This window comes from Neovison vison, chromosome 6 (assembly GCF_020171115.1).
Source record: "Neovison vison isolate M4711 chromosome 6, ASM_NN_V1, whole genome shotgun sequence".
NCBI classification, from domain to species: domain Eukaryota; kingdom Metazoa; phylum Chordata; class Mammalia; order Carnivora; family Mustelidae; genus Neogale; species Neogale vison.
The window spans coordinates 212,876,323-212,900,498 of NC_058096.1; the positions used below are offsets into that span (position 1 = coordinate 212,876,323).

At 57.1% G+C, this 24,176-nt stretch overlaps 2 protein-coding genes and 1 pseudogene across 7 annotated transcripts in view; 1 reads left to right on the plus strand and 2 right to left on the minus strand.

Annotated features, from left to right (window-relative positions):
* Positions 1-2,979: 2,979 nt before the first annotated feature.
* LOC122910728 lies at positions 2,980-3,209 on the plus strand (annotated as a pseudogene).
* Positions 3,210-11,113: 7,904 nt separating this feature from the next.
* ARRDC2 (arrestin domain containing 2) lies at positions 11,114-17,763 on the minus strand. 2 transcript variants are annotated; one of them, XM_044253928.1, is made up of 8 exons: positions 17,468-17,763; positions 14,512-14,578; positions 14,134-14,281; positions 13,519-13,621; positions 13,173-13,429; positions 12,885-13,047; positions 12,450-12,607; positions 11,114-12,207 (listed from the first exon to the last, which is right to left on the minus strand). In XM_044253928.1, the coding sequence occupies exons 1-8, from the start codon at positions 17,724-17,726 to the stop codon at positions 12,154-12,156; spliced, it is 1,209 nt and encodes a 402-aa protein (XP_044109863.1). In that variant the 5' UTR covers positions 17,727-17,763; the 3' UTR covers positions 11,114-12,153. The 2 variants fall into 2 exon arrangements, with proteins under 2 accessions (XP_044109863.1, XP_044109862.1); XM_044253927.1 differs by lacking the exon at positions 17,468-17,763 and adding an exon at positions 14,672-15,081.
* A 1,681-nt stretch (positions 17,764-19,444) lies between these two features.
* The window catches only part of KCNN1 (potassium calcium-activated channel subfamily N member 1), a 28,184-nt gene continuing 23,452 nt past the window's right edge, over positions 19,445-24,176 (minus strand). For 2 of the 5 annotated variants that reach the window (XM_044253923.1, XM_044253922.1), the window contains 2 exons: positions 22,606-22,675; positions 19,445-20,058 (listed from right to left, as the gene is read on the minus strand). In XM_044253923.1, coding sequence (XP_044109858.1) covers positions 19,804-20,058; positions 22,606-22,675 — 325 coding nt within the window. In that variant the 3' untranslated portion in view covers positions 19,445-19,803. Of the gene's footprint in view, positions 20,059-21,366; positions 22,306-22,605; positions 22,676-23,120; positions 23,130-24,176 lie in introns of those variants that run through there. The other 3 variants (XM_044253926.1, XM_044253924.1, XM_044253925.1) reach the window with 3 other exon arrangements.

Genomic DNA, 24,176 nt, shown 5'->3' on the forward strand with positions numbered 1-24,176 from the left:
CTGGAGTCCAATGACCCGGACTCCTAATGACCCAGGGACTCCGGGGCCTCAGGATGCCGGCCTGGGCTCCTCAGCATCCCCACAATTGTTCTAGAATAGAAGCAGCACCACAAGTGGACCTTGTCAGGGGGCGGCTGTGCACTGGGGATGGCTGGGCCACACAAGCAAGCCTGTCCTGTAGACGAACAGCTCAAGTGCGGGGCCATGGTTCAATGTGCGATATCTCTGTTCTGTGGATTGCCATCAGCAGAAAGCAAATACATACAGCAGAGAGGATAAAAGATATTAAATCCAACCCAGGGTTTACTTATCGCTTCTCTATAGCACCTACTACACCAGCCCCAACCCAGGGGGTTACGACCTCATTGTACAACTGGAGTGTATGCCTTTACTTAACAGTATGCGCATGTGAATTGCGGGAAGGCTTTGTATGTATTGCATTAATATTCATGTGATTGAAAAGACGGATGTGCTTTATTTTGAAGTGAGAAAAAGAATACGAACAGGCATGCCTGGAGAGCTAGACTCTATAGTAGAAATTTTTTTTCACCCTTCCCTGGCTGTAACCTGTCACACAACTTCCTGAAACAGAAGACTTTGTATCAAAGCATTTGGATTTTGTTACAACGTTGCCTTCCCCTCCCCACAGTCTTAAAATAAAATATCATATAACTATTTTAAAGGTCAGCTTTGTTGGGGCACAGCTCACATACAACAGAGTACAGTTGGATGAGTATTGACAAAGGGATACAATTCTGAAACAATCACTCTGGATAGATTTCCATTACCTAGAAAGCTCTATCGCCCCCCACCCCCTTGGAGCCAATCCCCTTCTCCAGGTATACGGTAAGTTATAAATACTGGGTGAACACATTTGTCCTTACCAACTGGAAACAGTGAGTTATAGATTCAGCAGGTGGGGAGATGGAGACTGCCTCTTGCCATGGTCCCCTGGCGTTGAGCCCAGAACGGGTCCAGGAGCCTGGGGTGTGGGTCTGCCTATGGATACTGGCAATTGGCCAAAGTCCCATTTCATAGCCAGTACTACTGAGGCCAGAGACAAATGGCCCAGACAAATGGTCCAGTGACCCAGATTCCAGCCCTGAAACCTGGGCCTCCATCTTCTCACCTCAGAACTGAGGATAAAAAGGAAAGGTGGCTGTTGTTATGGACTGAATGTGTCTGCCCAATATTCATAAGTTGAAGCAGCCCTAAGCCCCAGTGTGATAGTGTTGGGTGGGGGCTTTGGGAGGTCATTAGGTCATGAGGGGGAAACCCCCATGATAGAATTAGTGCCCTTAGAAGAAAAGACACAGGAGAGCTGGCTTCCTCTCCCTGCTTTCTGCTATGTGAGGACACCATGAGCAGGTGTGTGTCCATAAACCCAGAATCAGCCCTCAACAGACATGAGATCTGCCAGCACCTTGACCTTGGACTTGCCAGCCTTCAGAAGCGTGAGAAGTCCATGTTTGCTGTTAACCCCATTCTATGGTAGCTTGTCATAGCAGCCTGAACGAAGATTTGCTGCATCATGGTCCCCATGTGCCCTCAACCAGTAGCTTCATCCTTCTGAATCTCTGTCTTCCGGTCTGTGAAATGGGGATATTTCTGGACCAGCCTGCTGGGGGCTTTTGTGGCTATTAGAGGTAGCGCCAGCAAGGCTTGGCTGGAGATGTTAGGCAGCTATGATGACTGTGGTTGCTACTGTTTCCATCCCAGCCCTGGTTTTCAGTCCTGAGAGTTCCCAGCTGGGCATCCCAAAACTCTTCTCTCTGCCTCTGACTCTACCCAGCAGCCTGTAGTCTCTTATTCTTCCTGCTCTGTGTCCTGGGAGGTAGCCACGGCAATGGGGCAGAGGACGGTGCATTGGGGAAGCAGGTGGCTCAGGAAATTCCTGTGCAGAGGCGAGCTGACTGTTCATCTCACCTGCTGCCCACCCCTCCACCACTCTCCCCTGGCCCTTGGGCCAAGGTTGTGCTCAGACTTTTGTCTTTCCACCTGTGGGCTGTTGAGGGCACTACATCCTGCCTGAATTGCCAGACGACCCTGGCCATCCTAAACTTAGCCTTGACTATCTGCTGGAGCCTGCAAATTGTCAAAGGTAGCTGGGAGTGGCATGAAGGCAGCCCCTGAAATCATTGTGTTCCCTCTCACCCCAGGACCTTTGCACACACAGATCCCACTGCTTAGGATTCTCTATTCCTGCAAACCTCCACCTCCAGGTCTCTGGCAAGTGTCACCTCCCCCGGAAAGCCCTCCTGGACCCTATTCAGGGGGTCCTAGCACTGAGTATCTCCCTTTGGCAGGTCTTGCCCGACTTATAGTTTTGTATTTATGATGATGACTGTATTAACATCCATCTCCCTTGTTGATGGGAGCCCTGAGCAAGCAGGGGTTGGAGTACCAGGCATACAGCAATTATACAATAAAAAGTGATAGAATCGAGCAGTGACTTCAACAACTGTTTATTGAACATCGTCTTACATTTGATCAGCCAACTCCCCTGAGCCCTTCAAAGCACCCAGGTGCGGGGGGACATCCTGTGAATGAACCTTCCCTTCTTCCTGTGGCCCAGAACCTCTTGCTGACATCCTAGTGAAACTCTTGAATGGTGCCATTCTTGTCATCCAGGCTCTGTTCCCCAGAGACACATGATGCATTTATGAGCTCATCAACAGACCATACTTAGGCTCATCCCCGTGACGAGGTCCTGGCAAAGACAAGGACAGTGAACATCAACACTACGACGCATTGGGCCCTTTCTCCGTGCCTGGCCCAAGATTCCCCTCAGGACCTTCACAGCTTCCCTTCCAGAAGACGTCCTCACAGGAGAGGCAGATGTGACAAATAAACATCTCATTTTCTTGTTTGTTTGCTTTGTGGTTTTTAGTGTAAGTAAATCCCATACAATATTTGGGATATACTTATACTAAAAATGTATTGCTTGATCTTTGAGCTTGCCGAGTAGACCTCATAAGCAAAGCTCACTCTCCCGAGTTGACAAAAAATTATGGACAAGATATTATCATTGAAATTAAATGGTGGCAGGCATGCCCAAGGAATACTGTGGGGGTTTGATCCCTTTAGGAATCTTGTGACAGATGAATGTGTGGGGATGGCAACTAGTGAGTGGGCCACAGAACAATAATGGAACAGCAGTAATATGAGGAAATGACATCATCATGTGAGAAGCTTTGGAACAAATATAAAAAATGGGTGTAAGGGGCACCTGGGTGGTTCAGTTGGTTAAGCATCTGCTTTTGGCTCAGGTCATGATCCCAGGGTCCTGGGATCGAGCCCCACATCAGGTTCCCCACTCAGCAGGGAGCCTGCTTCTCCTTCTCCCTCTGCCCTTCCCCCTCCTCATGCTCTCTCTTTCTCTCAAATAAATAAAAGCTTACAAACAAAAAACAATGGGTGTGTTCACTGGAAGAAATCAACTGCTTCCCCGTACCCCTCTCCATAACACCCGTTTTGCTACAATATAAAAATCAGGTCATGTGACGAAAAAAAAAGGGGGGGGGTGCTGGTTGTCTGAAATTCAGTGTTAACTGGGTATCTACCCTGTATTTTATCTGGACACCCTGATCCATCGGCATGCCCATTTTACAGATGGGAAGTGGAGCTTGTGATGTGCACACAGTGGCACAGCCGGGAATAAGCAGAGAGAGAGAGAGGGTGCAAGCCAGACCCTGGGACCTGACACCTGCGGGACTCAATTCCTGCCTCTGAAAAGCAGGTATGAGCCTGGGGGTCCTCAGTGAGCAAAAACCTCGCCTTGCCTGGGCCAAGAACCCTTTCCACATTCCCGCTCCTGGTGCCAGAGGCAGCTAAGCCAAAGGGGTCCCCAGGCCTAGGGTCCTCTGCAAACACCTGCAGAGGGGCCCGTCCCACCTGCCATCTGGACTCTGGCATCCGGAAGCTGGTGGTCAGCTGGGTCCCCTGTAAACAGCCGGTCTTATGTCACTGTAAACAGCTGGTGTCTAGAGCTGTTGTCACAGTGCCCGAGTCTCAGTGTGACTGCCCTGTGACTCGATACTCTGCCACCGGCCCCTGTCACTTGAAACTCAGTAAACAGTGTTCTGAGAATGGGCAGCAGCACCCCGTTTGGTCAGTCCGCTGCTCGAGCCAGGCCGGATCCAACTTAACCCGGGTCCCGACACCTCGTGGGCCATCCTCGCTCGCTCTGTTCTAATACTCTGTAAACAGTGAGTCTTGATAGCTGTTATTTGTCAATGGTAAGACACTGTTGGTGTCTGACCAGCTCTACTACGTCATAGCTGGCTGACCTGGAAGCACTTGGAGCAGAGTTCCAATATTTTGTAAACAGGGAGTCCTGATACTTAGTTGCCTGATGAGCTCCCCGTCCTGGGGTTGGCCAATAGCAGCTCTGGCCACATCCCAGAAGGAAGTGACTTTTATGCTTTCAAATGGTGTTGGAAACAGACCAAAAGAGGACTTCATGACACATGAAAACTATCTGAAATTCAAGTTCCGTGTTCACAAATAAAGTTTTATTGGGATCCGGCCATGCCCACTCGTTTGTGTCTGTGTATGGCTGCTTTCAAGGGAGCTGTCTGGCATCTGAGAGACTGCATGCCCCACAAAGCCTCCAATATTTATTATCTGACTTTTTTAAAAAGATTTTATTTATTTATTTTGACAGAGAGAGAGAGAGAGAGAGGGATCACAAGTGGGCAGAGAGACAAGCAGAGAGAGAGGGAAGCAGGCTCCCTGCTGAGCAGAGAAGCCAATGCGGGGCTCCATCCAAGGACCCTGAGATCATGACCCGAGCTGAAGGCAGAGGCTTAACCCACTGAGCCACCTACGTGCCCCTATTATTTGACTTTTTACAGAGAAAATCATCAACTCCTGCTCTGAGCTCTGGGGCAGGCACATGGCATACAGGAGGCCCCAGTTTGACCCCATCTGGTCCTGCTGGCTGAGTGGACCCTGGACCATCCCTGCCCCTCCGGTGTTCCCCCACTGGATGTGAGTCAGGACAAAGGCTTTATGCATTGTCAGATCTGGCCATTCCAGCCTTGAAGTCAACCCTTTCCACTTTTTTGGTGACTCTAGGTAAGTGAGACACCACCAGGATTGACCCTAGGTACAGGAGAATAAACTGAGGTTTACAGAGGGAGCCCACACAACCTAGGATGTGGAGGGAAGTGGTCAAAGCTGAGTCAGGACTCAAGAAAGGGCAGGGGAACAGCCAAGATGTGGGCGGGGTGACTCGCTCAAGGCCATTGTCCTGAGGCCTGAGAGACAGAGAGGAATGGAGAGCAGAGTAGCTTGGTTAGTGGGCATAGCAGGTGCAAAGGCCCTGAGGTAAGAACTACCTAGCAGTCTCCAGGAAGAGCCAGGGGGTTAGAGGCCATTGAAGGAAGGGGCAGATGGAAGGAAAGGAGAGCACTATACATACCCTGGCACAAGCTAGCTCTTGCCAGCACTCACCAGTTCCCGCTACCAACAAACACCTATGCCCAACACCTAGACCCAGACTCGCAAATGCACCAAGCAGCCCCTGTTTGCTCCCCGTACCGGCTGAGATGTGTCAGCCCACATTTGGGCACATGCAACACACATGCACGCGCCTCTGGCAACTCCACAGCCAAGGCTGACGCGCAAACACACACATACGCACTGGGGGCTCCGTTTATCTCCAGGCTGTCTGCAAACCCACACGTGTGCGTGCACCCCCAACCCCCGCAAGCACAGCACACGTCATAAGGAGGCTCAGGAAACACTGCTGGGGGCTCCCTTGAGAGCCAGCTTCCTGTTTTCAAAGAGGCCAGGAACTGCTGAGGGAATGTTTTGGACAGACCCAGCCCCTCCTCCCTCCGCTCAGCATGCCCCATCCAGGCCCACAGACCTTTTATTGCTTCCATGCCCAGTGCTGACCCGGTCCCACAACGGAGTCAGGTTCCAGATGACAAATCCAAGGCTCAGAGAGGTGCAGCCACTATCCCAAGGTCACATAGGAAGGAAGAGGTAGTGCTGGGTGTCCAGACCCTGAACCCCTACCCCACTTCCCCTGGAGCACCATGCCTGGGGTTGAGGGCTCACGGACAGGGAAAAGGAAAAGGTTCCCTCCTGCCTTGGACTGTGGTCCTGTTCTCGGGTTCCCGGTGCCATCCTCACCCAGCCTCAGGCTCTCCTGCCCTGTGAACCCAATTCTCCCATTCACTACCCACCCATGTCTCTCATCCGTGTCCCCAAAGAAGGGCCACCTACACTACAAACATTAAAGAAATGTCAGGTTCCAACAAAGCTGCCAGCAAAGACTTGGTCTCACCCTTAAGCGGCCGATGGGGGTGCCTGGGAGCAGAGAATCCCACACATCTACAACTGCCCTCTCTGCTCCAGCCCCCCAGGGCCGCAGGAATGGCTGAGGACACACCTGGCCCTCTCTGGCCTGCTATGGTGGCACAGGCTGTTCCCTCTGCTTGGAATGCCCTTCTCTAGCTCCCTGGAGAACTCCTCTTCATCCATCAAAGCCCTAACTCCAGGTTCCTCTCCTCCTGGAAGCCCACCCAGGGCTCTCCTGCCCTCACCCTACCCTCAGGCTCTACCTCACTCCACAGGGCTGGGGGTGTTTGTGGATTTCACCACAATGACCTGGGGACTCTCTGTTCTGCCCCTCCTTAGGGTAGCAAAGATGGTGCCCATTCTCACCTTCAGGAGCCCCCCAACTCCCGGGGTGACTGGCCCAGAGTCACTATTCCTGAACCAATCCCTGAGTCTGTGGTCACAAAAGGCTCTAACTGGCCAGACCTGTGGTCACATGTCGCATCTGGAGCAACGAAGGGGACCTGGCTCCTTTTGCCGGAAGGCAGGTGAGGAGAATAGCTAAAAAACCGCAGAAACTTTTGAAGGACTAAGGGGTCCTCTGCTTGCCCATCCTGGCTGGAGGGTCTTAGGCAAGTCACCTGTTCTCTGTGCCTCGGTTTCCCCACCTGTGAATCGGGCTTGGCAGAAGGGAGGTATTGGAGCACTGCGGACCCACTGAGGCATGGCCCATGCCTCAATCCTGCTTAGCAGGCCCTGCTTACCGTGTCCCCGCCCCCCATTCCTTTATTGTTCTCTGTGAATCCCCCAACTCTCCCTTCCATCCCCCCACCCCCCCACCCCCGCAAAGGGTCTCCCATCTATGCAGGCCCGGATGGACACTGGCTGAGTCACTTCTTCCTCCTGGGCCCCTTGCCCGGCCTGTGTTTTCTGGGGACTTTCCTGGCCTTGACCATCAGAAATGAGGTGGGGGAAGCGAGGGCAGAGACACCCCTGTGGACAAGCCTGTGCACACCCTGGCATGGGTTCAAAATCCCCATCCTGCACCCACATGTGAGATGGAGGGCGTTTTACCTGCTTCCTGGCAGAGCTGGGGGACTCCACACATGAACAGCCTGCATGCCCTCCCTCTCGAGCCGTGCGCACCCAGTGTCAGTAGTGTTGCACCTGCTTTATGTGCGCGTGCATACATGTGCACGCGGGCCCGTGCTCATCGAGATCCAAGCTGTGTGCCCCCCGAGTCCGCGGGCCTATCTCTGTGTTTCCCGTGTGTGCATGCATTTCTGTGCGTGCATGTGTGTGTGTGTGTGTGTGTGTGTATGTGTGTGTGTCCTAACAGCCCCAGACGGAGAGACCCAGCCCCTCTCTGGAAAAGGTGCATCTAGGTGGGGGAACTCCCTGGGAAGAGATGAGAGGGCTGGGAGATGGCTGGTGTGTTGGGGGCGCAGGGGACAGCGGCAGGAGGTGTGTGCAGGGAACGCGAGGCCGCAGGTTTGGGAAGAGGCACAGGGAAGGGGTTGGTCAGTCAGCTGAAGAGATGGGAGCTGTGTGTGTGAGCCTGGGGGCTAAGGCAGAGCTGAGCTTTGGGGATGAAATGGCACGAACTTTAAAATATTCACTGAGCATCTAGTGCATGCCCAAGGCTGAGGATAGAGCAGGGCAATGGGGTGACTGACACCACACCAACAAACAAGTAAATATAGAACTCCAAGGAAGGGGAAAGACCAGGAAGCAAAAGGCATCAGGACAGAAGTAGGGGAACTGCAGGGCGTTTTGGCCCAGAGACACAGAGGACGTCCTGAAGAGGTGATTTGTGATCTGAAGGCTGCTGGGGAGAAGGTCCTGGGCACAGCTTAGGAGAGTGAGCTCCAGGTAGAAGGCAGAGCAGGTGCAAAGCCCCGGAGGTAGGGATGAGCTGACAGAGGGGCCCCATTCAGGAAGATCTAAGCCCAAAGTAGGGAGGAGAGGCAGCAGGGGGCAGCACTGGTGGGGAGCAAGGCCACCAGGACGGGTTGTCCTGTAACCGGAGCCTGACAGGAACCCTCCACTCCCACCCCACCCACCCCCAGTGCTCCCTGCTCGGGACAGAATGTGCTGGGAGGAGAGGCCAGCGGCTATGCCTGGTGGCTGGAGCTGGGCAGCTGGAAGATTCCTGAACAGCAGCCCAGCTGGGCCCCCTGCCAGCGAGGGCGGAAAACAAGCGGAGGGAGCCCTGCCTGCCTGTCACCCTGTGGCCCAGGGGCCGGGCCAGGCCAAGGGAGGAGACAGAGTTGCTGAAGGTGTCAGAGACGGAGAGAGCCTGAGAGATATCCAAGGAGATGGTGAGAGAGAGACAGAGACAAAGAAATAAAGAGAGAGAGACGCAGAGATGGTGAACCAGAGACAGAGACAGGGGAGACAGAAACAATGAGAGACAGAGACAGCGAGCAAAAGGGACAGTGCAAAAAACACATAGAGAGGCAGAGCCAGAGGGGACGGTGATAAGGAGGGTGAGTCAGAGAAGAGACCTGGTATTTCACTCTCCGAATGAGTGACAAGTTCTGATTCTAGGTGGTCCTGGGAACAACGTAAGGTGGTAATACCCCCATCCCCATCGGAATCTTGGTCCACACTACAGAGGGTGGGGAGTCTCCTCCAATCAACAACCCCCTTCATGCCTCTCATGCCTGCTGGGTGCTGGGGCCAGAGACATAGCCCTCTCTAACCCTGCCCTCAAAGCTTCAGACAAACAAGTGAATCTCTAAATAAAAAATTCCAGAGAGCGATGAGGGCTATTAAGACTATAGGACGGGGGTTGGGAGAGGGAGTAACGGGGAGTGGCAGCTTAAGCCAGGAGGTTGGGCTGTTTCCTGAAAAGATTAGGCTAGGAGGCAGAGAGGAGCCAGTCCTAGAGAAAAGCCTTTCAGCAGAGGGAACCACATGTACAAAGGTCCTGAGGTAGGACCCAGCTTGGAGTATCTTAGCGGCAGTCAGGTATTCTGCCTACCACTCAGGGGAAGCTGGAAGGAGAGGTGGGTGAGAAGTGGTGAGAGATCTTAGGGGCCTAGAGAGGGATAGGATTTTATTTTAGGAGAAGAATATTTGACCAACCTCTTTGATACCCTATGGGCGTCACTCTGTGTTCAGGGAGTTCCCTGAATTCTGGATGACCCAAGCTTGCTCCATTCTGGTTTTCATTTATCTGAATCAGATAGTCCACTTCTTCTAGAGATCAGGTTCCAGACAGTTGCAGATGCAGGAGTCCTGGGGACACAAGGTGGCTTGTCTGACCAAGCCTGCTGGGGAGAAACTCTTCCTATGTACCCCCATCTGCAGCTGTAATGGGATGTCTTAGACTCTTCTCGGTTTGGGAACATGGACCCGGAAGCTGGGGTGTTGTGTCCTGCACACCCACGGTGACAGGGAACCTGCCCATTCCCGAGGCTGCTATATGTTGGAGGTCTGGGGTGACTGTGCCATGTGGGTCCATCTCCCCTGTGCTGGGCCCAGAGGAACCCCCAGTCTGACAAGCTCTGAACTAGATGCCAGGGCAGATGCTGCCGGACAGGGAGGGCTGGGTAAACCCCAGGACCAGAAGCAGGTAGAAATCAGGACTCAAATTCAGACCAGGGATGGGAGGCATTTGAGGCGGTGGCAGAGAGGTGTCCGGAATCCCAGATGAGAAAACCGGCTCAGAAGCAAGTGACTTGCCCATGGTCACTCAGAGAGCTAAGCCTGAACCCATACGTGCCAGTGTCCAACCTTGGGGTCCCCCCCATCCCCATCCCTGTGCCTCAGCCCTGCCAATGGTCATCCCAGACCGCCACTTAATTTTCACCCCCTTGGACAAACTGTGAGCCCAGTTAGAGCCATTAGATGGGCTTCTAACTTGGCCCCGCCCCAAGGAGGGTGGGGCCTCAGGTCTGGGGCGGGGCCTCGAGTCTGGGGCGGGGTCGAGGGCCCCTACCCGGCAGGGAGCACCGCCGTGGGTGCTGCTGATCTGTGAGGTGTGGGTGTTCTGAGTGGCGACTCCAGAGCCTGCAGGAGTCACTTCACTCTGTTGGACTCCCCTTTCCTTACTTTCACCTCCAGAAGACGTGACCTCCGTGTCACCAGGGCTGCCTGGAAGCCCAGTGTGTCTTCAAACGAATCCTTGGACACCTATGTCCCCCGCAGCCCTATTCACATTCACCAAAAGGTGGTAATGACCCAAATGCCTATCAAAGGGGTGATGGGACAGAGTGGGAGTCCGTCCACACAACTGAATATTATTTGGCCATAAAAAGGAATGAAACATTGGATGAAGCTTTAAGCTGAGTAGAAAGCCAGACACAAATGAGGCCACAGGGAGCACGATCCCACGTACAGGAAATGTCCAGAACAGGCAAATCCACAGATCAGTGGGTACCAGGAGTGAGGGGGGTGGGGTAGGCAGGGACTGCGCCTGGGGATGGGCCATCCCCTGGGGTGATGGGAATGTCCTGGAGCTACATGGAGGTGACAGGTAGCTGACAATGTCAATGTACAGAGTGCCACCAAAGGGTACTTCACGTGGCTTTCACATGGCTTATTTCATGGTATACGAACTGTCTTGAAAACAAAAGCCTTCCCCCATTCACACTCCCAGCCTCTGTGACTACACCAGGGAAAGGGAATGGGGTCCAGCTCCAACCTGAACTCAGCCTTCCTATGTGTCCCTGGGCCTCAGTTTCTCCTTCTGGACAATGGGCCCTCTCAAAACCCTCTCCCTTAGCCTGGCATTCAATCCCGGAGATTCTGACCCAGGGTGGAAGCCAAAGCCACTCGTCTTCGGCAGCTGTAGGAAATAAGGCAAGAAACATAGTCTCTTTCCCCACACTTTTATTTAAAAAATAAACAAACCCAACTATAAAAAAGGGAACAATTTAAGGCTTATCAGAAATGTTGAGTCCCAGGCGGGGACCCTGCCCCAGCCAGGGCTGAGAATCTGCAACCCGGGGGGTGGGGGGTTGGTCCGGCTGCCCCCCCTCATACTTTGTCCCTCCCTCCCTCCAGGAGGTCTCCCAGAGCTGCACTGGGCCTGATGTTACCCCAGGCTGACCTCTGTCCCCAGGGCCCAGCTGAATGTTCTGAACCAGTTTTCCTGGGGTCATACAATACGCAGACGAGGTCTCATGTCTTGGAATACTTGGAGGAGTCCCCAGGCAGTCCTGGCCTGAACCGGCAATCTCTCTCTGGCTTTCAAAGGCTGGAGCCGATGTCCCTGCCCCACCTAGGTCCCACATTGCTTCGAAGACACACATCCCTGAATGCCCTGTTCCTGGGCCCTCTCGCCTGCCGGACCTTGCCATGGGGCCTCAACTGAGGCACTTGCCCTCTAAGCCCCAAAGGGGGTGATCTCCAACATCACTCAGCTCGGACCTTCTCCGACTTCTTCTTCCTCTTTGCCTGTCTGCCTGCTGAGCAGTTGTTTGTATGCCGAGGACTCAGCCGAAGGCCCTTTGCTCCAGGAAGCCTTCTCTGCTCCCTTCGGGACTCTCCCAGCCCTGGGTCTCTTCCTCTGGTCCCACGAGACTGGAAGTATTTATGTCTGGCTACATCTCCCCCAGACTAGAGGCTCCTGGGGGACCCGAGCCCTATCCATGGCCCAGTGTGGACCGACAGGATCCGTCGACGGGTACTCAATGCCTCACGAGGACCGGTCCGGATATATCAGACTCCTGCCCGGCTCTTCCTCTGTCCTGCGTGTTGTCAGAAAGCCGTGCCTGTTCTGAGACTCGGAGTCCCCAACTTCAACACAGCCAAGTTGAAGCTGGTTGGTCAGCTCTTGACCCAGCATCGCCCGCGTCCATGGCGGCCGGAAGCGCGTGTGCGACCTCATCCCTCGAGGTCTCCCCTCGCTGCTCAGCAGGTCATGCAGCGTGGCCTCATGGCCTCTGGGGGGGGGTTTGGATCCTCCTGAGGGAAATAGTCCCATCCGGTCTCAGGGGGGCACTGGAGGCTCAGAAACACCCCTTCACTGCCCTGCTGATCTCCAGCTCCCCAACTCCCACACTCAACCGGGGGGCAGGGGAGGGCAAAGTGCAGAGCAGACTGGGGTGCAAGGCGGCCTCAGGCCCCAAACTCATCCGAGTCCCATGCCCACCTGTGCTCCCAGGGCCTGGAGAGGGACGGGGGCTTTTTGGACCCCCCACACTCACCTCGGAGTACAGGGGTGGTGGGCGGTAGCGGAATTCCTGGATGTAGGCGAAGAAGGGGCCTTCGAGGCTCAGGTTGGTGTCCTGCAGTGGTGGAAAGGGGCTCTGCCCCGCGGCCGCCACCTCCCCATCAGACACCACCTCTGAGTACTCGGGAGGGGCTGCAAGTAAGACAGACGGGGTTGGGTGAGGCTGGTGGAGGAGGGGAGCCCCGGAATCGGGGACCATGGCCGGGAACTGGCTTGGGCCAATTCTGGGGCTGATGGGCTGCGGGTCCCCAGGCTGAGATTCTGGGGAGACCTGTGGCCGCCAGCATGATCACTATCATGCCCTTTAACAGGGGGGCCGCTGAGGCTGGGGGAGGGAGAGCCCACCTAGCAGCCACCTTTCTGCCCACCCAGCCCCCCTGCAGCAGGATGGGGGCGGGGAGAGGCTCACCCTCGGGGCGCTCTGGCAGGGCTCCCAGCCCCCAGTCCAGCAGGAAGCTGGCATGGCTGCCCACGCTGGATGAGCGGCTCCCAAAAGGGTGCAGGGGGATGGTCCCGATGACCAGTGGTAGCTCCAGGAGCAACTTGGATGTGCCGGGGATGTCCACGCAGACCTGGGGAGGTAGGGAACAAGCCATGCGGGAGGGCGCCCGGACACCAGCCCCGGGGGAACTCCGGTCTGGGGGACCGGGTGGATTCAGCCACCACCTGCCCTCCTCGGACCAACGGGACACTCTACCTTGAGGGAGTAGTCTACGTGCAGGACCCGGCAGTGCAAGATGGAAGGACCGACAGGGGGGATCCGCAGCGCCCGGCCCTGCCACAGCGCCCGCCGCCCAGGGCCCACAGGCTCGCCCACAAGACTGGCCACCACCGCTCGTTTCTGCTTGTGGGCGCCCCGAGCCATGAAGGTCTGCGTCTGGACTACGGCTGCCCGAGGAAGCACGGGGCGCGTGGAGCCATTGTCGATCTCCGCGAAAACTGGGATGACCTCGCCTGTGGTGGGGTGCAGTGGGGGCATCAGACTCCCTGTCTGCAGCCCTGAGGTCGGCCCTCTTCCCCATCTAACCCCGCCTGCCTGGTACCTGGGGTGTAACCCTTTCGGTCGATCTTGGCGGAGAGGGAGACAAGACCACGGCTGCTGTACCAGGATCGGGCAACCTTCTCTAGAGCTCCGGCCTGAGGGGCCTGGCAGGTTGGAGGAAAGGGAAAGTAACAGGTCACTTTGTGCAAGCCATTCCCAGCTGAGGGAGGATTTGGGGGCAGAGTTCCTGGTTTTCTCTTAACAACCAAATACCATCTGGACAAAAAAATCCACAGATGAAACCCATCTTATAAAGTTGAAGATGAAAGGAACAGGCTAATTATTTAGCATGTAATTAGTCCTCAGAAAGCTATTATTATCACAAGCCCTGGCTATCCCCTATTTCACAGATGAGGCCTTCGAGGCTCAGAGAGAGTAAGACACTTGCCCAGAGCCACAAAGCAAACTGGCACAGGTGGGATCTGCATCCAGCTCCACTGGACTCCAAAAGCATTCCCGTGCCTGCCTCCCTCCCTGCCAGGGCCCAGCTGTGATTCCCACTTTGTGCAGGAAGCGAAGGGGTGAGGAGCCAATTGGGGTCACCCAGTTACCAGCCCGCTCCCTCCCCCACCTGCAAAGGTCTCTCAACCTATCTCCCCTGGGAGCAGCCACTCACCAGCAGGGCGGGTGTGTTGATGTCCACGGGCTCAATGACCGTAAATACCTTCCTTGCCCTGCGGGCAGGGACCCAGGGACGGTGCAAGGTGGCCTTGACGCAATACCGGACACTGCCATGCTTACCCTCGAATGACGTCACTAGTGTCCTGCAGGGTTGAAGGAAGGTACTTCAAGGGGCAGAAAAACAGAGACACCCAGGTGTGTGGGGGTGGTCCCAGAGACTTAAGAGAGCGCGCGAGAGAGACACTGAGGACCCCCCTCCCCAGTCTTGGGGTCCAGAGGGTCCCCAGAAACCAAGCAATGGAGACCTAAACCTGAAAGGAGCTGCAGGCTGAGGGATTCCCCGACAATCCCGTGCCCCAGACGCCGGACTTACGGAGGCAGCTGGAAGCTGAATGGAAACTCGTGGCGCCCAGGAGGCAGCGTCGTGGTCTCTCCTGTGTCTGCAGGTAGGAGCAAGAGGGGGAGGCTCAGCGGCAGCTCCTAGTTCCAGGAGCGCGCAGCACGTGTGCCGCGTCTGGGTAGCCGGCCCGTACCTGGCGCGAGCAGCGTGGCACGGTGACTCACGACCTCCACGCGCTCGCTGTAGCTCTGCGTGTATGCGGTGCTCGAGCCCGCGCTGCGCGACTCGGTCCAGTGCACGTGGGCGCGGCCCCGCGCGCGCAGCTTCAGGGCGCCCACGCGCGCCGGGCCCGCCAGCTCCAGCAGCACCCGGCCGGCGACGGCCTGGCCGCCGCTGAAAACCGGCTCGGCGCCGCCGCTCGCGCCATCCAGCTGCACCACGAAAGCCTTCACCTTGTCGAACAGCATCGCGCTTGGGATGCGAACCCGCGACACACAGACCCTGGCTTCGAACCCGCGACGCAGTGGCGCGAGGCGCGGAGGCTACAGTCTCAGAACGCGAACCTGCCCGGGGTGCGCAGGCGCACTTGCGGACCAGGTCAGAAATTCCTGCGCGGCCTGCGCCGGCGCTGCCTTTATACGGCGGGAGGGGCGGGGCGCCACGCGGGCCCCACCCCCATAAAGGAATACGCCAATAGCGCGGCGAGAGGCGTGGCTCCGCCCAGGCGTGAAACAAAATAACAAACTCTGCATTTGCCCTCTACCCTCGTGGACCCTAGCGTGAGACTGAAGCATCGCGGACCAGAGCCTGTCTCTCGTGGACCTCGGGGGTAAAGAGGGGAAAACAGGGCCGGGAGCGGGCCCCAGGCCCAGCAAGAGCATGGGGCCACTAGGTTTAATCATCCACTGGCCACAGCTTGCAGATCTGACTCGAGGCATGTCCAGCTCCGAGCGGGAAGGCTGCGGAATGGCCTGGCTCCAATCGGGGCTGGGAGCTTCGGACTAGACTGAGCGTCAATTTCCCACTCTGAGAGATGCGGCAAGGAGGAGGAAGTGGGTAGGGCCTCCCTCTGCTTGGGCACCTGCTGCCCCCTCTTGTGATTCGAATCCCGTTCAGCTGGATGACCCCGGGCTAGTGACAACCTCTTGAGCCTAAGTTTCCACGTTTGTCGTTTGTAGAGCTGGAAGAAAATCGGCCCCGACCTCTGAGTATTGTGCAGGAGTCACGGTGTAGCCCCTGCTCAGACACCCTCCGTCTCCAGAGAGCCTCGCTCCCAGGTCTTCGGCTCACTCCCCACATATCGCCACTGGGTCACGACTTAGCGTTTCTGCCCAAGCTGTTCCCATCACCTGAGGTTCACGTCGCAACTTGCGCCCCCCAACAAACTCCTACACGCCCCCTAGGCGCAGCCCTTGGGCCCTCTCCTGGCACCTCCACCCTGCCCCAATCCCTTCACAGATAGAGCCAAGTGGAGGGGACTTCCCATGAACCCCAGGAGCCACCCACAAAACTGTATGACTGCTGTCTGGGCCTCAGTGTACTCAGACAAGAACCTCAAACAGCGTTTCTGAGCGAAGGGTTTCCTGGTCGCGGTCTGCAGGACGCCTGCGCCCTCTGGTGGCAGCGAGATGCTCAGCCGCTCGAACCCACCCCTTACCCTCGAGGCCACTTTTGTGGAGTCTGACCACCTGAGGCCTCAGAACCCCAGTAGGGGGCGGTCATAATCGGACATGGTGCTCTGCAGTCAGAGTGACCACAGAGGCATTGGGTCAGAGCCGTACCTAAGGGAGGGGCAGAGGCTGTAGACACAACGATCAGCCTGGGGGGCTGCATGGAGGAGGGAACTCTGGGATTGAAATGAAAGTCTAGTACCTTCTTCCAGGGCCAAGTGAAGCCCTGGAGGCTGTAAGCCCAGGAAAAGGTGGAGGATGTGGTGAGTCCTTTTCACAGATGGGTTCCCAGAGGCCCAAAGAGGAGCAGGGCCTCACCCGACCTTACCTGGCGGTTCTGCAAGCTTCACCCCAGTGTCTTAATGAAGCAGCTGGTTGAGTGGGACCAGGGGTGTGACCAATTTCCCTTAAGTCTCAGGGGAAAGGAAGTGCCTCTGGGGCCTCTGGGGCCTCTTCCTGTCCCGTCCTAGGGCCCTCTAGGCCTGGGTTTCCATAGCTAGTAGGGACAGTCCCCACATCTGGGGCTGTTGGGCTAAGGCTGAAAGGCTGTGGGCAAAGGGTCTACTGTGTACAGCTCTGCCTCTGCCCATTTTACAGCAGAGTATAGTAAGGTCTGGCTTAGCTGAGGGGGTAGCAACATCCTCCATCAGCAAACACAGCTCAGTGCCGAGGCACAGACTCACCCCTGGCCTGCTCCTGATCCCGCTGTGTGCCCTGAGTGGGACTGAAGTTTAGAGCTGGGAGACATTTGGGAGTCCTCCCAGCCTGATCTGACCCCATCCCAGGTCTCTTGCCTCTTGGGAATGCAAACCTGCCTGCAAACACCACCAGAACTCCCACCCAGGTTTGAATTCATCCCTGCAAGCCCTAGGGGTAAACTGAGGGAGGAAGCACAGGCAGAACGTGAGATGGGGGTCGTCTCTGGGAAATAAGGGACCCCAAGTCTGGAGATAAAGGGGGATCCTAGGGTCCAGAGAGGAGGATGTCCTGACTCTACCCAGGGTTCCTCCTGACTCTGGTGGGGGGTGGGGGTCCAGCCGCATAGTCTTTACGCGGAGGGCTTCCCGGCTTTGGAAAGGGGGGTGATGCCTAGACCCTGAGAGTGGACCCTGTGAGAGAGGGTTGGGGGTGGAGGTAGGTGGGTGTGTCCTGGCGAGAGGGTCCAGACCCTGGGGAGGAGGTCTCCACTTCTTAAGACGGGTCACCCGACCACGCAACCTCTAAGTCGAAACTCTCTGGGCACTGGAGAAGAGCGCCCAGACCTGGGGAGAGGGGCCCGCGGGGGATCCCGGCTGGGGAGTGCGGAGCGAGCGGCTCACCTCGGAGCAGTAGCTGCCGCCGCCGCAAGTACGTCTCCGCAGCCGCGTAGTCGCTGGACACCGCGTTGACGCCCACACTTCGGCCCTCGAGCCAGTGCGTCGCCGCCCCGCCGCGTGCGGCCACCTCGAGCGCTCTCACCCGCAGCGGCGCCGCCGCCTCCAGCAACACCCGGCCGCACAGCCGCTCCCCGCCGCGATACGCGCCGCCGGGGACCCGGGCCAGTTCCAGCACGAAGCTGCGTACGCCCCCGGGGCGCATGGCGCAGGCCGGGGCGCACCGCCGGGAAGGCGCCCCCAGCAGGGAGCCCGGCCCCGGTCCTGGCCCTGTGGCGAGCGGGCGCACGGCTGGGCGTATCTGCTGCCCTCCCGCGGCTCGGAGCCCTTCCCCGCGGCCCCGGGCGCCCCCGAGCGCCCCCGAGCCTCCTCTGGCCTCCGCGAACTCGGGCCTGTGCCCAGGGCTCCCGGCCGGCGAGTCTGCCGCCGACTTCCTGGTCCTGGACGTCCGCCCCCGTGACGCGCCCCGGCCGGCGGGGACGTACCGCCCGCGTGCTCGTGTTGTTGACTTTGCCACCCCCCCAATCCCCCGCCCTCCAGCGCGGGGCGTGCCGTTTTTGTAGGGTCGGCGCTGTTGACTCAGACGCGGATGTGGCTGGTCCAGAGTGAGCAGCCACCCGGCTATCTGGCGGCTTCATGTGTCCCCCCCACCCAGCACCTTTGGCCCCGGCACCGCCCCAGCCTCCCACTCTGGTCTTCGTGGCTGTTCTCCCCACACACCAAGCTCAGACCTAGCCTCTTGGCTTTTGCACTGACCGTTACCCGGTTAGGAACGCCCTTCCCCACATCGGCGCTCCCATCTCCCCATCCCCACCCCTATGCCCAAATGTCACTTCCTCAGAGTCCCCTGATCATACTCTGGTCTTGTTTCTCTATGGCTCTGGTCGCTGTATTTGTGACCGCTATGTTTTTTGTTCCTCCTCCTGCATCAGACTAGGTGCTCCCCAAAGGTGGGCGCTGTGCCCTGTTCTCCTCACCAGATCTTACAAATGGGGAAAGTGAGGCCCTCACAGGGGGGCAGCCTCTGCCCAGAAGCACCCAGCAGTGGCAATCAGGACTCCCCACGCAGGTCTGGAGCCCACTGGCACCTCCCCACTCTTCTCCGTCTTGCGCCCAAGTTATCTCCTGAGGCTGGCTGGCTGATGGCTATATATCAGAGACTGCCAGGGCCCGAGGCCCTCAGACTAGCCTTCCCAGGAGCCAGGCTTCTACCTCTCTGTTATGCCTGGAGCCCAGCGGCTGCCGAGCGCCTGGCATCCCTGCCTCATCCCAGCACAGAGAGCGAGGCCTGGAGGGACCTTTCTGATTCTACTAGTATCCAGAACCTTCCCCCTTGGCCTACCCTGAGGCCACTCTAACCCCTGAATCACACTATATCCTCCCCCCATGTCCCAGGTTCTTCACTTTGGCCGGAGTTTGAATCCTGCCCTGCATTTCCTCCAACTCCTGCCCCTTTCTGGAACCCCAGGCAGGTGGCTTCACTTCTCCAACCCCCCGTTTCCCTATCCTCCCCCTGGTTAGGTTTTGGTGAAGTATGGCAATTTACACTATGTCCCCTGTATCAGGCAAATGTTCAACATACATCCAGCGAAGACTGAATAGTCCTCCTCACTCATGTCACCTTCCCCACTGGAGCTTGGCGTACACCGGGTGCTCTGGCAAAGTTGGCTGCTGGAATGGGGAGGAGGTCTCCCTGATCTGCTGCCTCCTGCCAGCCAGGGCCATCCCTGCCAGCGGGGCCTGATGCTGATGTCCTCAGGAGGTGTACCCAACTGAGCTCAGGCTTAGGAGGGCTACCCGGCTAGAACAGTGATGGGACCAGCTCGGCCGGATCCCCACATCCGTTCTGGGCCCTGGAGTCGAGTGGCCACCTCCCATGCTGTGATGACCCATGTCCCATAGCCAGGCAAAACCAGGCAGCAGCTGGGTGGGTCCTGCTTTATTCAGAACTGGCAAGGACCCCTCTCCTGGTTGCTCCATGCCCACCGGGGGCCTGGGGAGAGTTGGGGGGCCAGGGGACCAAAAGGAAGCTCCTGGCTGCCCCCTGCCCCGGCTCCAATCAGGGAGGAAGCGGGCGGTGGCCCACCCCTGCCCTCGCCTGCGGTCCGGCCCTGTCTTCTGCCCAGACAGTCTGGGTGGGGAGAGCCCTGGTCCACTCAGCCCAACTCAGCTTCGGCTCCTTGAACTCCAAGAGGCGCCACTGTACAGGGCTTCCTGGATGGCGTGGAGGTGGCGGCCACACGATGGCCAAGATTGAGGGGTCTGGTGGTGGGCAGGGTTAGTCACCCGCAGTCTGAAGGGGCCACAGGTGGCCACTGGAATGGGGGACTCCGGGCTGCCTGGTCCAGGGGTCCGGGGCCAGGCCGAGGCGGCAGGGGTGGTGGGGGTGGGCGTATGGCTTGGGCGATGAGGCCGGGCAGGGCCTGCAGGGAGGCGCCCAGCGCATCCAGGCGGCTCTCAAGGGCGGCCAGGCGGGCCTCGAGCTCCTCGTGCTGGGCGTGCAGCTCGGACATGAGGTCATACAGGACATTCTGGGTCTGCCAGAGACAGAGCAGGAGAGAAAGGAGAAGCCAAGTGAGAGAGAGGGAGGGACAGACGCAGAGAGAGACAGGAGACCAGCGCCAGTAAGGTGGGAGCCCACTAAGAGGGACCCAAGTGGGAGATGACTGTGAGGGCACCCTGACCCCACAGGCCTCCTGCTGTACCCCCGTTGCTGTACCCCAGGGAATGGGAGGAGAAGAGGCAAGAGGAGAGACAGGTCTCGAATGCGGGGGACCAGCAGGCCTGAGGAAGGTTGGAGAAGTCCTGGGGTGGATGTGGCCAGAGCCGCCCTGAGGGGATGGACTGGCCACCAGGCACATGAAGACCAAGAGTGGTCTTGGGGCTGCCTTCACGCAGGGGAACCATGGCCTGCAGAGCTGGGGTCGGTGGGGGGTGGGGCAGATTCTGGGCTGACAGTGCTCCAAAGTTTTAATACTGGACGACATTTTAACCTTGTTAAATTTTAAACATTAGGAACCCCTACCATCCTACCCAATTGTGGTTGAGAGGGAGGAGGTTCAGCTGAGAACTGTCCCCCCTGCACTCCACAGTAGGCTGAGGAGGGGACAAGGGTCAGCGATGGGGCAGGGGTATGGAGCGGGTTGGCAGCCATGACAACCGGACTCCAAGGCTCTGACCCAATCACAGACCAGGGGGCAGAGCAGCTATGACGATGACCATCGCAGCAGGCAATGGGATACCTCCAGCACCTCAACTGCTCCCCGCAACCCAGCAAGCAGGAGCCGGTTCTGTCGCTGTCCAGATGGGCCCCGGTAAAGGAAGGGAAGGCCAGCGGCTCAGACAGACCTGGGTGCAGTGCCACTCTTGCCACCAGGTGGCGATAGAACATCGTTCCTCGTCTCTGCCCGCCCCTCAGGGTTGACCAGACCCCCAGGCCAATAGCGGCTGACCACCCCCTGGCCTGAGACAGGAGGAGAGATACTGAGGTGGGAGAGAGGCCCCCTCCTGACCTCGCTCCACGGGAGGGGGACAGGATGAGGCAGCTACCAGCATCTTGCTTCCTTCCACCCCAGCCTCTCCCTCCCAGCCTCCGTGCCCAAGCCTCAGTGGTGACCCCACCACGTTTTGTTACTGGCCCACGCACCCCAGCCCCAGGGCGAACACACCCTTTGGGCCCCCACTTCCACAGTCCCCAGGGCCACAGGGTAACATCTAGAGGCGTCCAGCCTCTGATGATTTTTTTCAGGCTTCTCTGAGGTTTCAATTCTTCAAAACTTAGAAGACACCTTGTACTTTGGTCGGGGATACACAAATTAAATCAGCAGTCTTGGGTAGGAGCGCATTAAAGTTTTAATACTGGACGACATTTTAACCTTGTTAAATTTTAAACATTAGGAACCCCTACCATCCTATCCAATTAAAGCCTTACTTCAAAGCAGGCTTTGTTAAATGTATTCTGAGAGGGACGTACTGCCGTTGATAGCGAGGTTTAAATAACTGAAAAATTCAAACTTCAATCATCTGTACTAATGGAAGAAAGAGCGATATGGATAATCCAAATGATAATAACCAGTACCTGCGTTATTCAAAGGCATTTCCTATGTATTTCTAGCTCTAATCTTATATGACATCAAATTAGTTTGGCGAGGGTTTCTGTCTGCTCTCAGGATTATGTTCTTTCTACTACCAACTGAGTGATTTCTTCAGGGATCCACAATATGGGTTTTTTTTCCCCCCTCTATAATGTTTCTTTCCAAATTAAATTTATGTAGGTTAATATTATACTGCATTTCTCTTGATAATGTTGAAGAGAATGAGTCCAAAACGCTCTGGGTATAAGAAGGAGAATAGGACTTAACATCTTCCCAGAGATAATATTAAATGAACCTCAGCCTAATTAGCTGAATAAGGGGGAGGGAGCCGGTGAGCAGAGTTCACGCGTGAACCACTCGTGGAAGGTAGGCCACTGCTCAGAAGGGAGTTTAGGACAGTGGGGCGCGTATGCTAAGAGCCTGCCTGACAGAAGTTGGGTCAAACGTCCCATCTTCTGGAGGATGAATAAAAAGTGGGAAATGGAGTCGGGCTTGATAATAAAACCAGCAGAGAGATTCATGTGTAACACAAACGGGTCTTAGAGAGCTCTGGCCACCAACGTTAATCTCCCGAGGGAGGCTGAATTGCTGCATAAATGAGCTTTCTGCTGATTCTAGAATCTGAATTTATATCCATCGCGAAAGAATTTTGTTTTTCTCTTCAGTTTTGGAGGCTGTATGTAGATCTGCCTACAACAAAAGGGCACATCCCCAGTTTAGCCCACTAATGAGATACTCTGATGCAAGCTATTTTATGAGAGACTGGTTTTTAACAATAAAAGGGCTGCAGAGTCGGGGCTGGTCCCTGCCTGCCTTGCTCGCGCCCCTGGCCTGCGTCGGCTGTCTGTCCTCCAGGCGCCACCACAATTCCTGCCCTGGCAGGAGGTGGTTCAGTTCTTTTTGGAATACCTCCCTCTCCTCCCATGGGGGCCTGAGCAGCCTCCTGTGGGCCTGAGGAGCTGCCCCCACCCCCGCCCCTGCCCTGCTCACCTTAGCCAGGTCCGCGAGAGTGTTGGCCTGGTCATTCAGCTTCCCCTGCTCAATCTTCACGCTCCGGAGCCTGGGGGACAGGTGGGTGGGTGGGGTTGTGGGCGGAGGCTGCAGGGGGCAGTGGGGTCCTTCATGCACCCGCCCCACCTGGGGTCGCCTTGTGAGCCATGCAGGGGGGGATGGGGTGGGAGTTAGCATCGGGCCCCATGCTGTTGGTTCCCTCCCAGCACACATGGGGTGGCAGGGCCTGGGGGATGGCTAAGCCACCTCCCACAGCGTTCCTCTTTCTGGCCATGTCCCCTCGGGCTCAGTCAGGAGGTCCTGGGGAACCTGGAACCTCCCCCCACCCCCACACCTGGCCTAGGTGAAGGCTGCACCGGGTCTGCAGGGTGGCTACAACCCTGGGCCACCGCCTGAGGCCAAGGGGTGGTAGCACTCCACAAGCTGCCCTGGGCCTGTGCCCCTGCCCCGTGCCCACCATATACCACCACCCCCACCCCCAGGAAGAGACTTACTTCTGAGCTCTGGCAGGACCCGGCAGAGCAGAGAGAAATCACAAGGCAATTTTAACCTCAGTGCCGCTGGGTTGGCTTGTGCCCAACCGTGCCCGCCTCCCGCCCGTATAACCCCAGGACCAGGCGGGGGGCCCCGTGTGGCTGCTGGGGCCGTGCCAGCCCCTTAGGGATGCATCTCTTCTCTGCCCCTCCCTCCAGCAGGGCCCCCCAGCAAATGCAGCTGCTTTCAGCCTGTGGTCCTGCTGTATCCTAGTGTGTGCCAGAAACCTGGCCCCACGGGGGGGCATTTAGTCCGGAGAACTCTGGCCATGCTGTTTCCCAAGGCGGGTGACAAGGCTCAGAGAGGCAAAGCCAGTGCCCACTGGCCTTCTAACAGGATCTGAACCTGTACCTGCCACTGGGCCATTGCACCTTGGCCTCCCAAATAGCTGCCCAGAGGAAAGGGGGTGGGGAGGTGGCTACACAGTATCCTGGACCCTCATCTCCATCCCTGGTGTAGTGAAACCGGCCCAGGGAAGCTGTTCCAGGTAAGGCTCCTCCTCACTGCTCCAAGCTCGAATCCCTGCATGCCCACATATGACAGATGCTTGGGGAGGCCCTCAGGGCCTACCTATGCTAGATACCAGGATCCCTGATAGGACCCAGCCCTCGGTCTGGAGAAACGCGGTGGGTACAAACACCCCCAGCCCTGGAGGTCTGAGGCTGCCCCGAGTGGAAGTCGCGGTCTGCCAAGCTCTGGGGTGCCTCTTCCAGGGAAGTCAGTCTTGACCTCTTTGCAACCTCCATGTTATGTGTTGAACAGTGTCCCCCTTGCCAACCGAAAAAGATATACTGAAATTCTACCCCCCAGCACCTCAGAATGTGACCTTATTTGGAAACAGCGTCTTTCTAGATCTAACCAAGTTAAAATGAGGTCCTGGGGTGGGCCCCAAAGCAACATGACTGGTGTCCTTGTAAAGAGGGGGAAGAAATTTGGACACAGACATGCACAGAGTGAGGACGATGGGAAGACCCGGGGGGAAGGCCATGTGAAGATGGGGGACTGGAGTGATATAT

Coding starts and splice junctions, on each gene's coding strand:
- ARRDC2 (XM_044253927.1), bottom strand. CDS start 14,945: ATGCTGTTCGACAAGGTGAAGGCTTTCGTGGTGCAGCTGGATGGCGCG. Junction 13,048..13,172: donor ACGTAGACTACTCCCTCAAG/GTAGAGTGTCCC, acceptor CTACCTCCCCAG/GTCTGCGTGGACATCCCCGG. Junction 12,208..12,449: donor CACCACCCCTGTACTCCGAG/GTGAGTGTGGGG, acceptor TATTTCCCTCAG/GAGGATCCAAACCCCCCCCC.